Source organism: Petromyzon marinus, chromosome 37 (genome assembly GCF_048934315.1).
Source record: "Petromyzon marinus isolate PM22_M1 ecotype Great Lakes invasive population chromosome 37, UKy_Petmar_22M1.pri1.0, whole genome shotgun sequence".
In the NCBI taxonomy this organism is placed as follows: domain Eukaryota; kingdom Metazoa; phylum Chordata; class Hyperoartia; order Petromyzontiformes; family Petromyzontidae; genus Petromyzon; species Petromyzon marinus.
In genome coordinates, this window is record NC_133703.1 from 521,386 (window position 1) to 533,722 (window position 12,337).

General features: G+C 48.8%; 1 protein-coding gene across 1 annotated transcript; it reads right to left on the reverse strand.

Moving 5' to 3' along the window:
• Nucleotides 1–8,893: 8,893 nt before the first annotated feature.
• LOC142930142 (uncharacterized) lies at nt 8,894–10,634 on the reverse strand. The gene is made up of 2 exons (XM_076072191.1): nt 9,464–10,634; nt 8,894–9,391 (listed from the first exon to the last, which is right to left on the reverse strand). Exons 1-2 carry the CDS (start codon nt 10,630–10,632, stop codon nt 8,974–8,976), a joined length of 1,587 nt encoding a protein of 528 aa, XP_075928306.1. The 5' UTR covers nt 10,633–10,634; the 3' UTR covers nt 8,894–8,973.
• Between the last annotated feature and the right edge of the window lie 1,703 nt (nt 10,635–12,337).

Genomic DNA, 12,337 nt, shown 5'->3' on the forward strand with positions numbered 1-12,337 from the left:
TGAATTAGATCATTTATTTATTTTGCTAACTTTATCATTAATCGTACACTTTAATTGCACTAGTTTAATATCTTAAGGTTTAGTTTCTAATTCTCTAGGATAAAACAAGTTATTTTGTCAAAAAGAATGACGTTAATTGGCGCATACATTGAAAGTGCATTTTTAAATTAACCGTGTCAGTCTTCAAATACTGTTCTGGTTATTCCCACATTGTTGGTGTCTCTATTGTCTCCTGCACCCACTAACAACGGAGTTATTGTTGGGGTGGAGAGAAGCACAGCCAGCAGCCAGCCAGGAAACTCGAGACATAGAATATTTTAATAGCAGCGTGACTTACACTGCTACAGCAGCGATGTTGTCATGTAAATATTTACATTCTCTGTGTCGCAAACATTAAATGGAAACTAATTTTTTTTTGTGGTAAGCTTGTCCCCACGATTTGAGGGCCAATTCCTTAGCGAAGGATTTTCTACCAATTGAAGGATGATACAAGTGAAATGTGAAGTTGTAAGATTGATCTTAGATCATTGCAAGCCAATCCCAAATTCTGAGTGCGGAGTGACTCGGCAGGGCCGACGGCGTGAGCCTGGCACCTTGGGAGTTGTCATGGACAGGGAGCAATGAGGCCGCGTTACCGGTTGTCTTAGTTTTGGGGAATTCTGTCTCCAGAACTCTGATCCACAGTAACGATGAAACAAACACAATGTAGAAAAAAGAACAGTTGCAAATGTTGCAGGAAATTGAAAGGCATTTTATTACAAAAATCATTACCATTCACACAAACAGTATAGTATTATAGTAGTTCGAAAATTAGACTGTAGAAAATAGTCATGTGTAATGATGAAAAATACTTGAATATAACATTTATCATTATCTTATTAGAATATATGAACGTGTAATGGCAAATTAAAACGATGCGATACGATTTGACAATCCTTTACAGCGATACACTTAATCCAGTGAAGTTGAATGTGAACGCTGAAACACGTAAATATTACTGAACATATCGTGAATAGAAGAAACTGATTTAACAAAATATCCATGCAATTAAAACATCAATGAAGCAGGTTGCTGGAATGGATGCTCCAGGCGCCACTCTACGCGTGAGTGGTGCCAGTGGACTGAGAGGCCGTGCCAGGAGTCGCTGTCGCTGGCTGCTCAATGACCACCACCCTCTCGGCCGCTGCAGGAAGGGCGCGGCGCTGAGCCTTGAACTTCAGCTTCCCGTCTTCAGTCAAGCAGCAGCTCACGCTCTGCGGGTCCACGTCCCTGGGCAGCTGCGTCTCCCTGTGGAACTCCTGGCAGCTGTGACTGTAGCTGCCGCTGCTGACTTCTCCGCTCTTCACCTCGCGCCGTCCGGCCACCACCAGCTTGTCTCCAGACACCTTCACGGCCAGGTCCTGTGGGGAGAAGTCCTGCACGTCCAGGGACGCGACAAACCCGCCTCCCTGCTCCTGTGGATCTTCAATCTGGAACCCACTGCTCACGGCCGGCTGCTGCAGCAGTGCATCTCCGAGGCTGCCCGGAGCCCGCGTGTGGCTGCTGAGCTGATCGACTCCACGGAAGATTCTCTCCATCCTCTCGATCTCGCTCCTCATGTCTCGCTGCAGCTGCTGGAAAATACTTTCACCGCGGGGGTTCCAGACCGGCCAGCCTGGCCAGACGCTCCTCTCTATAACGTGCATCGCAGGGAAGTAAACACTGAGGGCCATGCTTGTTGATGTGCTTCACAGTGAGGCTCGCTTCAGTTGTGAGCGCTGCTCCCTCCTCCGCCGATGTTCTGCCAGTGCAGCTACAGGAGCTGCTTTTATAGCCCTGGCAGTAGCTATGAGCAGATGCCAGGGGGAGCCAGAAGCGTCCAGAATGACGCAGCTGCTCCCAGGGCTTCCCTCATCCGCAGCAAATAGCAGTGACTCATACCTGGGGTTCAGCTGTGTGACGCCTTCTCTAAACTAAAAATGATATTTCCATTGGACACAACTTTAATACACTATAGTACACCAGGACAGTGATATTTTGAAATGTACATATTGTCAATGAGAAAACGTGGTGTGCATTTGTGTCATTCCTTCACGTAAAGTCCTGGTCACAAAAGCAAAGTTTATGGGGAATAATAATACCCATTTTATATAGTTTTGAGGCATAAGCAATTAGAAAATAACACTTACTACCCAGGAACAAAAATCGTGTTACATAGTGAATTATCAGTGCAGAGCGAATTCCATGGCAGTAAACTGCTCACAGACTGCAGCCCGAGACACGAGTCACGCTCTTGATTCTGTGCGGATGGAGGAAGCCCCTGGGAGCAGCTGCGTCATTCTGGATTCTTCTGGCTGCCCCTGGCATCTGCTCGTAGCTACTGCCAGGGCTATAAAAGCAGCTCCTGTAGCTGCACTAGCAGAACATCGGAAGAGCAGGGAGCAGCGCTAACAGCTGAAGCGAGCCTCACTGTGAAGCACATCAACATGGAAGCATGAGATGTCCTTAATTAACGCTAAGACACATTAATCAAAAACGCTAAAACACCTATTAGCAACATCAGTAAGGATGAGCGCTTTGAGCTTCCTCAATTAAAAAAGAGAGAGGACATCGTCATCCTCTCAGCCGACAAGGGCGATGTCACTGTCATCATGGAAAAAAAAACACATACAATAACAAAATTCAGGACCTACTGAATGATTGTAGCTATACCAAAGTCAATAGAGATCCCACCAACCGCCTTGTTACAAAAACCAACAATATCATCACTGATTCAACATCTTTAATCGAACCAACCAAGCGGCTTTCCTTAAAACCCTCTGCTGCTAGACCACACAGATTTTATGGCTTACCAAAAATCCATAAAGAAGATACACCACTTCGTTCTATCATCTTCATCATTAACTCACCCACCCACAAACTGGCCCGATTTCTGTCTGAGACCTTACAACCATTCACTGGTAAGACCACCTCAGCTGTACTTAAATCAGCTCACTTGGTATCGTTAATTAAGGACATCTCACTATCTCCAGGTGATTTGCTTGTCACTTTCGATCTAGTATCGTTGTTTACCAAAGTTCCTGTGCCTGACACCATTACAATCATTGAAGATGTGGTCCAACAAGGATTGAATGCTGATGTACCGGCCCTGGTTAGACACTGCCTCACCAACACTTCCTTCACCTGGAATGGAACATTGTACAAACAAGTTGAAGCTACCCCAATGGATTCGCCCTTATCTCCAGTTGTAGCCAATGTTTTCATGGAAAAATGTTTTGAGACGGATGCCATCCAGGCATCCACCCTACGTCCTTGTCTAAGAGGTACATAGATGACACGTTCGTCATCTGGCCACATGGCCTACCAGCTCTGGGCCAATTCTTCAACCACATCAATTCCATACACCCAGCCATCAGATTTACCATGGAGGTGGAAAAAGATGGAAAGCTACCCTTTTTGGATATCTTAATTAAAAGGAGACCTGACGGTTCAATGAGCCACTCTGTCTACAGGAAAGCTACCCATACAGATGCTTACTTGAAACCGGATTCCCACCACCATCCATCCCAGAAGAACTCCCTCATCAAGACTCTATACCATGGAGCCCAATGCATTCCGACCAGGAACACATTACCAGTGAACTCAAACACGTACACCAGGCTCTCAGGGCTAATGGTTACTCCGACTACACAATCCGCAAAGCCATCACTCCAGTCATGAAGAAGGATCCTCTTGTGGAGCCACTCAAAACCATCACCTTACCCTACATTGCAGGGGTCACTAAAACGATCTCCAAAATCCTGAATAAACACAAGATCCAGGTCCGATTCAACACAGTACATAAAATCCGTGATCTGGTTCCATCTGTAAAATATGCTGTTCCAGACATACAGTACCCGGGTGTTTACAAACTAAAGTGCCTCTGTGGTAGTAGCTACATTGGAGAAACCAAACGACATATCTCGGACCACATCCGCGAACATAATGCAGACTTGAAACACATTAGAACGAACTCCTCCGCCGTGGCAGATCACTGTTATAATTCAGTGGGCTCACATGACATTGACTTCTCAAAGACGGAGGTTCTGTGCAAGCCAACCGGCTACCATGAGAGATTCGTTCATGAGGCTATCCACATATACAAGCCGAGAAGATGGATTCTGGCTTAGTAACCATTGGAAAGATGTTTTAAACCATTGCGGTTCTTAATTAATAATTTTATGGTGATCTTCAGACGGCAGCTCTTTCACTGGCATTGACTCTTAATACTTCTCACACCACGGTTAATGGTATGGTTTATAACATGATTATAACAGCGCCTCGCAGCTGTTTCTCTCCTCCCTCTGTTCCGACCATGGATGGACTCATCCGTCTGAACGGGGCTGGTAGCTGTCCGTGGTGCTGATGTGGAGGGTAAGAATCCAACCATTTTTTCGCCATATAGCATCGTGATATATAACGACTTATTGTTGGTAGCTCAGCTGATTGGAGAATATATAGAGTTTATTGTTAACATTGAGGTAGTTTATATTTTAGTTTTTTTTATCTGTTTACTATATGGTATTCATTATATAGTGTAGTGCATACCCAGTTGCTGTTATGAGCTCTGCTTATTGAAGAATATATTGAGTACATTTATTATATTGATGTAATTTGGACTCAGGTTTTTTCACATCGGTTTACTGTATGATATTTGAGTTGTTGCATCCCCCTTTTTGCATCCTTGTACGAGGTGCCTCGGTGGATGTGTAGGCTTTGACTTTAACATAGCTATTTCGTTGACCAGTCACAAGCTAATCAGATTTCTAAGTCAGCACTCAGTCTAGAATTATCAGAACTACACAGTAAACGACACAATGCGGGTGCTATATCTCGTAAGAATGAATACCCACCACCTAAACACAAATGGTAATTCCTGGACAGGTGACAACTCTAGCCATGCCCATGAAAAAATATATAGTGACTAACTTGGAGACGTAACTTCTTTGAGGCAATTCTTTAATTACACACCGAGCATACTGTTACACACCCTCTGCTGTAATACAAAGCTCTGTCCCTCGCTTAAACGCAACTCTGCACTGGTGGCTAGCCTACAACACAACGCTCGCCATCTGACACTGACGGCGCTGAACTAAGACAGGCAACTACTGCTAGCAGCACAATTATCAAGTGGATGACAACAGCGGCGAAGGCGACGATCTTCAACAGCAACGACGACGAGGACGGCGATCCCACTCCAAACGATGGCCCTCATCCCCTGCTCGGGGTCCCCTTTAATCCTGTTAGCGTGGCCTCGCTCCACTCCGGCCACGCTCCCCTTCTAGAATCTACTAGCAGGCTCTCGACGTGTCCTACCCGAGATCCTTCTCAGGTCTATTACGTGGTCTGCTGTCAATCAGGGCTGCTTCACTCTGCAGATCCCCTTCCCTGCCAGCAGCCAGCGCTATGCTACGTAGTGACCAATTCTATGTGACTACACATACACAACATCCTGACCATCACTCGCCTATGCGGATGATAAAATATCAAGCATTGGAGATTTAATTCTGATCTACTGTTGTTCGTTTTGATTGATTTTGGCACAGTTTAAAATATATATTTTCATATCAGTACCAGCGGGAAGTACCCAGCGTTTCCCGGGGGAAAAATATATTTACAAACTTGTCTTCTCTTAAAAACATAACATATACATACACAAACACTAAGCTATTGTGCCCTTTGTCCATTTGTCCGTCAACAAAATTATAGGAGCGACACTGGAAAAACGGCGTATTCTATTATTTAATTTATTTTCTGTCAACGTGACTTTACCGAAAGAACCAAAGAGTAATTCCTGCAGTCACGAAAACTTTGAATCTAGTTTTAGCGTGTTAATGTTAAATAAACGTGTTGTCTCCTATAGAAGCCTGAGTCTCCATTTGAGCCCACTACAACTGGTGTTGGAAGTGGCCAAACGTTAGTTAATTAACTATAGATTATGGAGACTAGGCGAACAATACGTACCAGGTCTCCAGATGAAGAGGACGACGACCCACCGGCCCCGGGGATGTCGGCGCAATCCCCTAGCCCCCACTGGGGGCCTGGGGTGTCCACCTCCGGTTCCAAACCGCCCTCCAAATTGCCTTACCTACGAGTCCTACTTGGTACAGGCCGGACCCGCTATTGCCCCCTGTTGGGCCCTGACTGCAGCTACATATTTTCCAGTAGTGGTGGCGGCGTATTACGCCTGACAATTACCCACCACATTAAGAAGCACGATGGTAGCTTGCAGTTGTGTGTCGACTTTAGGAAGCTTCATAAGATATCGGTGGCTGACGCGTATCCTCTCCCTCGGATGGACGATTCCCTGGACGCTATGGCAGGAGTACACAACTTCTCCACCCTTGATCTCCTGTCCGGATTTTGGCATTTGCCACTAAATGAGGCCTCTAAACCCAAACGGCTTTTCGAACACCTCAAGGCCTGTTTGAATTAAATCAGCTTCCCATTGGACTCCACGCAGCACCGGCTACGTTCCAATGACTGATGGAGCTGGTGCTGGCTGGACTTCAATGGGACTCATGCTTACAATACCTCGACGATGTCATCGTCTTCAGCCGTACGTTCAAAGAACATCTTGATTGGTTACGCGCTGTCTTTCTTAAAATGCGAGCAGCCCATCTCAAATTCAAGCCGCAGAAGTGTTACCCCCTTCAGAAATCCGTGCGGTATCTCGGTCATATTGTCAGTAAATCGGGCATGGCGATAGATCCCGACAAAACCACGTGTGTTCGGACGTGGCCGACCCCCACGTTGATGATGCAGGTGCAGAGTTTTATTGGTTTTGCGTCTTATTATCGCCGGTTTGTCACTGGGTTCGCTACCTTCGCAAAACCTCTCCACGCCTTGACGGTTATGGGTCAGAGGTTTCATTGGGGGGAGGAGGAAGCTGCATTTGTTGCGCTTCGCAATTCCCCTCCGCTACTCTGACTTTGCCATGCCGTGTGTCCTTGATACTGACGCAACCAACACCAGCATTGGCGCGGTTCTGTCCCAGGTTGTCAACGGGGTGGAGTGTGTTGTTGCATACGGCAGCAGAGTGCTGTCGCCAGCCGAACAGCGTTACTGTGTCACGCGCCGGGAACTATTCAGGTCTCCCGCATTAACGAGTTGATTGCTCTGGACATCCCTGGTTCGGTTCCCGTCACCCCTCGTGGGAATAAATATTTGTTGGTTGGCGTCCAATATTTATCGCGCTGGCCGATGGCCTGGCAGCTATGGATGGGAGCCATCCGGTAGTGCCACCTAGGCACATGCCATGGTACAATGGTGAGCACACAGGACTTGTAATCAATACAGAGGTACTATGTACAGGGGCGGCAAGCAGCTAAAAAATGGTGCACGTTTATTATAAATACGACATTCTCAAATGGTTTCGAAATTAAGTGTCTTATCAGCAGAATCGTGCAGAGTTTCTGCCGAACATACACAGCATTAGTTCCTAACACACTTTGGCAGAGTTGGTGTCACTGCCTGGGAAAGGAACATTAATGGTGATTTTGTGGAAAGTCAGGTGAAATGGGTGGTTGGTCAGACTGACCAGCACCCTGTGCTGTGTGGATCGCTCGTGGTTCTGGCCACCAATCGCCAAGCAAATTGGTTGCAGAGACTTCCACGTGTAGAGTGACTTCAGTTGTGTGCAACCGAGTTGCGCAACTGCTTGCACCGGCTGTGGCCGTGTGCGGAAAGCTAACTCGGGTCAAACCTGGGTTTCGAAGCGCGGTGTAGCGTTAACCATGACACTACCGCTCCACACAATCACACACACGCGAAGATCGACACCAAATACGTGCTCTGTTGCACCGCACAGCAACTCACACGCACACTGCAGTGTCCAATAACAACACAAATGTATTAATCATGACAACCACCTGCTCTGCCACTCAAAGCAATGTCCATCACATGGCCATCAACGCGACACATATAGTTCATCACGGTCACCCGACCAGCAGGAGTCACGTGTGTGAGCAGTCCGTGAATGTCGCCGGGCTATGGTGATGCAGTGGTGTGGGTTGGACAAGGGGCGGATGATGATGTCTGTCGTGGAAATCTGTGGAGCGGCACGGAACAAAAGTGGGACGGGTGGCCCAGTGTGGAGCAGGAGCCGCTCGGCTGGGACGAAGGTGGGGAGGAATCCACTGATCCGGTGGAGGCGTGGGGAGGAGGGCGGGACGCCGCGTGAAGCGCGACTCGTGGGAGTGGTGCCAGGCAGAAGGGGCACCTGGGACTCCGTACGCGGGACCCCGGCCGTTGCACCTGGGCTGGGGGGGGATCCGCTGCCCTGCAGGTGGAGCGAGGCCGGGGGGAAGGTGCTCTCGGTCCGGGTGGATGGGACGAATCAATGCGGATGGAGTTGAGGATTCGAGAGGAGGTTTGCGGAGGCGGGGAGGAAGGCGGCTGTTGCGGGACTTGCGGTAACGCTGCCGTGAAGAATAGGGAGCAAAAGACTCGTGTGCCGGGCCCGGTCTGGTATCACGGTGGCGTGGAGGAACCCAGGGCTCTGGTGGAGGTGGAGGCAGGTGGAAAGCAGGGAGCTCCCAATCCTGGGGTTTAGCTTGATTACTCATGGGTGGAGGTGATGGTGCGAGTGGCGGTGGTGGCGATAGTGGCAGTGGAAGCGATGGCAGAAGTGGAGGTTGAGGCAATGGCAGGAGTGAAGGTGGAGTCGATGTCAGCAGTGGGGGTAGAGTTGATATCAGTGGTGGAGGCAATGGCCTGAGTAGAGATGGAGGCGATGGCAGCAGTGGAGTTGAGGATTCGAGAGGAGGTTTGCGGAGGCGGGGAGGAAGGCGGCTGTTGCGGGACTTGCGGTAACGCTGCCGTGAAGAACAGGGAGCAAAAGACTCGTGTGCCGGGCCCGGTCTGGTATCACGGTGGGGTGGAGGAGCCCAGGGCTCTGGTGGAGGTGGAGGCAGGTGGAAAGCAGGGAGCTCCCAATCCTGGGGGTTAGCTTGATTACTCATGGGTGGAGGTGATGGTGCGAGTGGCGGTGGTGGCGATAGTGGCAGTGGAGGCGATGGCAGAAGTGAAGGTTGAGGCAATGGCAGGAGTGAAGGTGGAGTCGATGTCAGCAGTGGGGGTAGAGTTGATATCAGTGGTGGAAGCAATGGCCTGAGTAGAGATGGAGGCGATGGCAGCAGTGGAGCCGATGGCCCGATTGGAGGTGTAGGCGATGGCAGCAGTGGGGGCGATGTCCTGAGTAGAGATGGAGGCGATGGCCTGAGTAGAGGTGGAGACGATGGCCTGAGTAGAGGTGGAGGCGATGGCCTGAGTAGAGGTAGAGGCGATGGCCTGAGTTGAGGTGGAGACGATGGCATGAGTAGAGGTGGAGGCGATGGCCTGAGTAGAGATGGAGGCGATGGCCTGAGTAGAGGTGGAGGCGATGGCCTGAGTGGAGGTGGAGGCGATGGCCTGAGTAGAGGTGGAGGCGATGGCCTGAGTGGAGGTGGAGGCGATGGCCTGAGTAGAGGTGGAGGCGATGGCCCGAGTGGAGGTGGAGAAGATGGCCCGAGTGGAGGTGGAGGCGATGGCCTGAGTGGAGGTGGAGGCGATGGAAGCAGTGGAGGTGGAGTTGATATCAGTGGGGGAGGCGATGGCCTGAGTAGAGATGGAGACGATGTCCTGAGTGGAGGTGGAGGCGATGGCCTGAGTAGAGGTGGAGGCGATGGCCTGAGTTGAGGTGGAGACGATGGCATGAGTAGAGGTGGAGGCGATGGCCTGAGTAGAGATGGAGGCGATGGCCTGAGTAGAGGTGGAGGCGATGGCCTGAGTAGAGGTGGAGGCGATGGCCCGAGTGGAGGTAGAGGCGATTGCCTGAGTGGAGGTGGAGGCGATGGCCTGAGTAGAGGTGGAGGCGATGGCCTGAGTGGAGGTGGAGGCGATGGCCTGAGTAGAGGTGGAGGCGATGGCCCGAGTGGAGGTGGAGAAGATGGCCCGAGTGGAGGTGGAGGCGATGGCCTGAGTGGAGGTGGAGGCGATGGAAGCAGTGGAGGTGGAGTTGAGATCAGTGGGGGAGGCGATGGCCTGAGTAGAGATGGAGACGATGGCCTGAGTGGAGGTGGAGGCGATGGCCTGAGTAGAGGTGGAGGCGATGGCCTGAGTAGAGGTGGAGGCGATGGCCCGAGTGGAGGTGGAGGCGATGGCCCGAGTGGAGGTGGAGGCGATGGCCCGAGTGGAGGTGGAGGTGATGGAAGCATTGGAGGTGGAGTTGATATCAGTGGGGGAGGCGATGGCCTGAGTAGAGATGGAGGCGATGGCCTGAGTGGAGGTGGAGGCGATGGCAGCGGGGGAGGCGATGGCAGCGGTGGAGGCGATGGCCCGAGTAGAGATGGAGGCAATGGCCCGAGTGGAGGTGGAGGCGATGGCCCCAGTGGGAGCGATGGCCTGAGTGGAGCTGGATTCTTCAGGTGAGGAGCACAGCTCTGCTTGGTGCCGGGGCTGTTTCCCCTCCCCTGCGCCCGCCGCTTTCGTCTCCGCGCCGCGGCCATACGAGCCCAGGGACTCGGTGCTCGGCCGAGACCTCCACCTTTCTTTCTCTGCAGCGCCCGGGAAATCTTCCTCCTTCCGGTCCTCATCCTCATTCTCATCGCTCTCTGCAAAAGTTACGAAAAACATCAACGGCGTCATTAGCTGAATCTCCCTGCTCCGTGTCTGTGAGTGCGTTGTGACCCTGGGGACAGACTTGCGAGTTTGTTTTTTACGTTTTTGAGCCAGGAGGCCAGGATTGGGAAAAACTTGGGCCACTTTTCATCCAGGCAACTGGAGAGCAGCACAGACTAAGTCTTACTTACCAAACATTTAAACTAACAACAGCATACTCTTTGGTATCTTTCGGTAAAATCACGTAGATAGAAAAATAACTAATAAAGTGAAAGCTTGGATTGCGAGCATAATTCCTTCTGGAAACGTGCTCTTAATCCAAAGCACTCGTATATCAAAGCGAATTTCCCCCATAAGAAATAATGGAAACTCAGATGATTCGTTCCACAAACCAAAAATACCGTATTCATATAAAAAATATTAATACAAAATACCTTTTTATATTTTTATTATTTAATATAAAGTAATCAAATTTATTAATTACATTTAATCGTGGCTGGTGTGAGGGAGACGAGATAGAGGATGGTTATTGTGTAGGACGACTTTCACTTGCAGTACAGTTACTAAAGAACAGTCACTACACATGGACACAAAATAAAAAAATGCTTTACGCACACACACGTATTCACTACACTACAGTACTGTAGTAAACAGTATACACGTAGTCACAACACTATAGTACTGTAGTAAACAGTATACACGTGGTCACAACACTATAGTACCATAGTAAACAAGATAGGTTCGCACGGATGTTGACTATACGAGTGAGGCACACCGACTGAGACCGAGCATGGGAGACGATTACCCACAATCCCGCAGTATACACGTGGTCACAACACTATAGTACTATAGTAAACAGTATACACGTGGTCACAACACTATAGTACTGTAGTAAACAGTACACACGTGGTCACAACACTATAGTACTGTAGTAAACAGTATACACGTGGTCACAACACTATAGTACTATAGCAAATACAGTATACACGTGGTCACAACACTACAGTACTATAGTAAACAGTATACACGTGGTCACAACACTATAGTACTGTAGTAAACAGTATACACGTGGTCACACTATAGTACTATAGTAAACAGTACACACGTGGTCACAACACTATAGTACTGTAGTAAACAGTATACACGTGGTCACAACACTATAGTACTGTAGTAAACATTACACACGTGATCACAACACTATAGTACTGTAGTAAACATTACACACGTGGTCACAACACTATAGTACTGTAGCAAACAGTGTACACGTGGTCACAACACTATAGTACCGTAGTAAACAATATGCACGTGGTCACAACACTATAGTACTATAGCAAATACAGTATACACGTGGTCACAACACTACAGTACTATAGTAAACAGTATACACGTGGTCACAACACTATAGTACTGTAGTAAACAGTATACACGTGGTCACACTATAGTACTATAGTAAACAGTACACACGTGGTCACAACACTATAGTACTGTAGTAAACAGTATACACGTGGTCACAACACTATAGTACTGTAGTAAACATTACACACGTGATCACAACACTATAGTACTGTAGTAAACATTACACACGTGGTCACAACACTATAGTACTGTAGCAAACAGTGTACACGTGGTCACAACACTATAGTACTATAGTAAACAGTACACACGTGGTCACACCACTATAGTACTGTAGTAAACAGTATACACGTGGTCACAACATTAT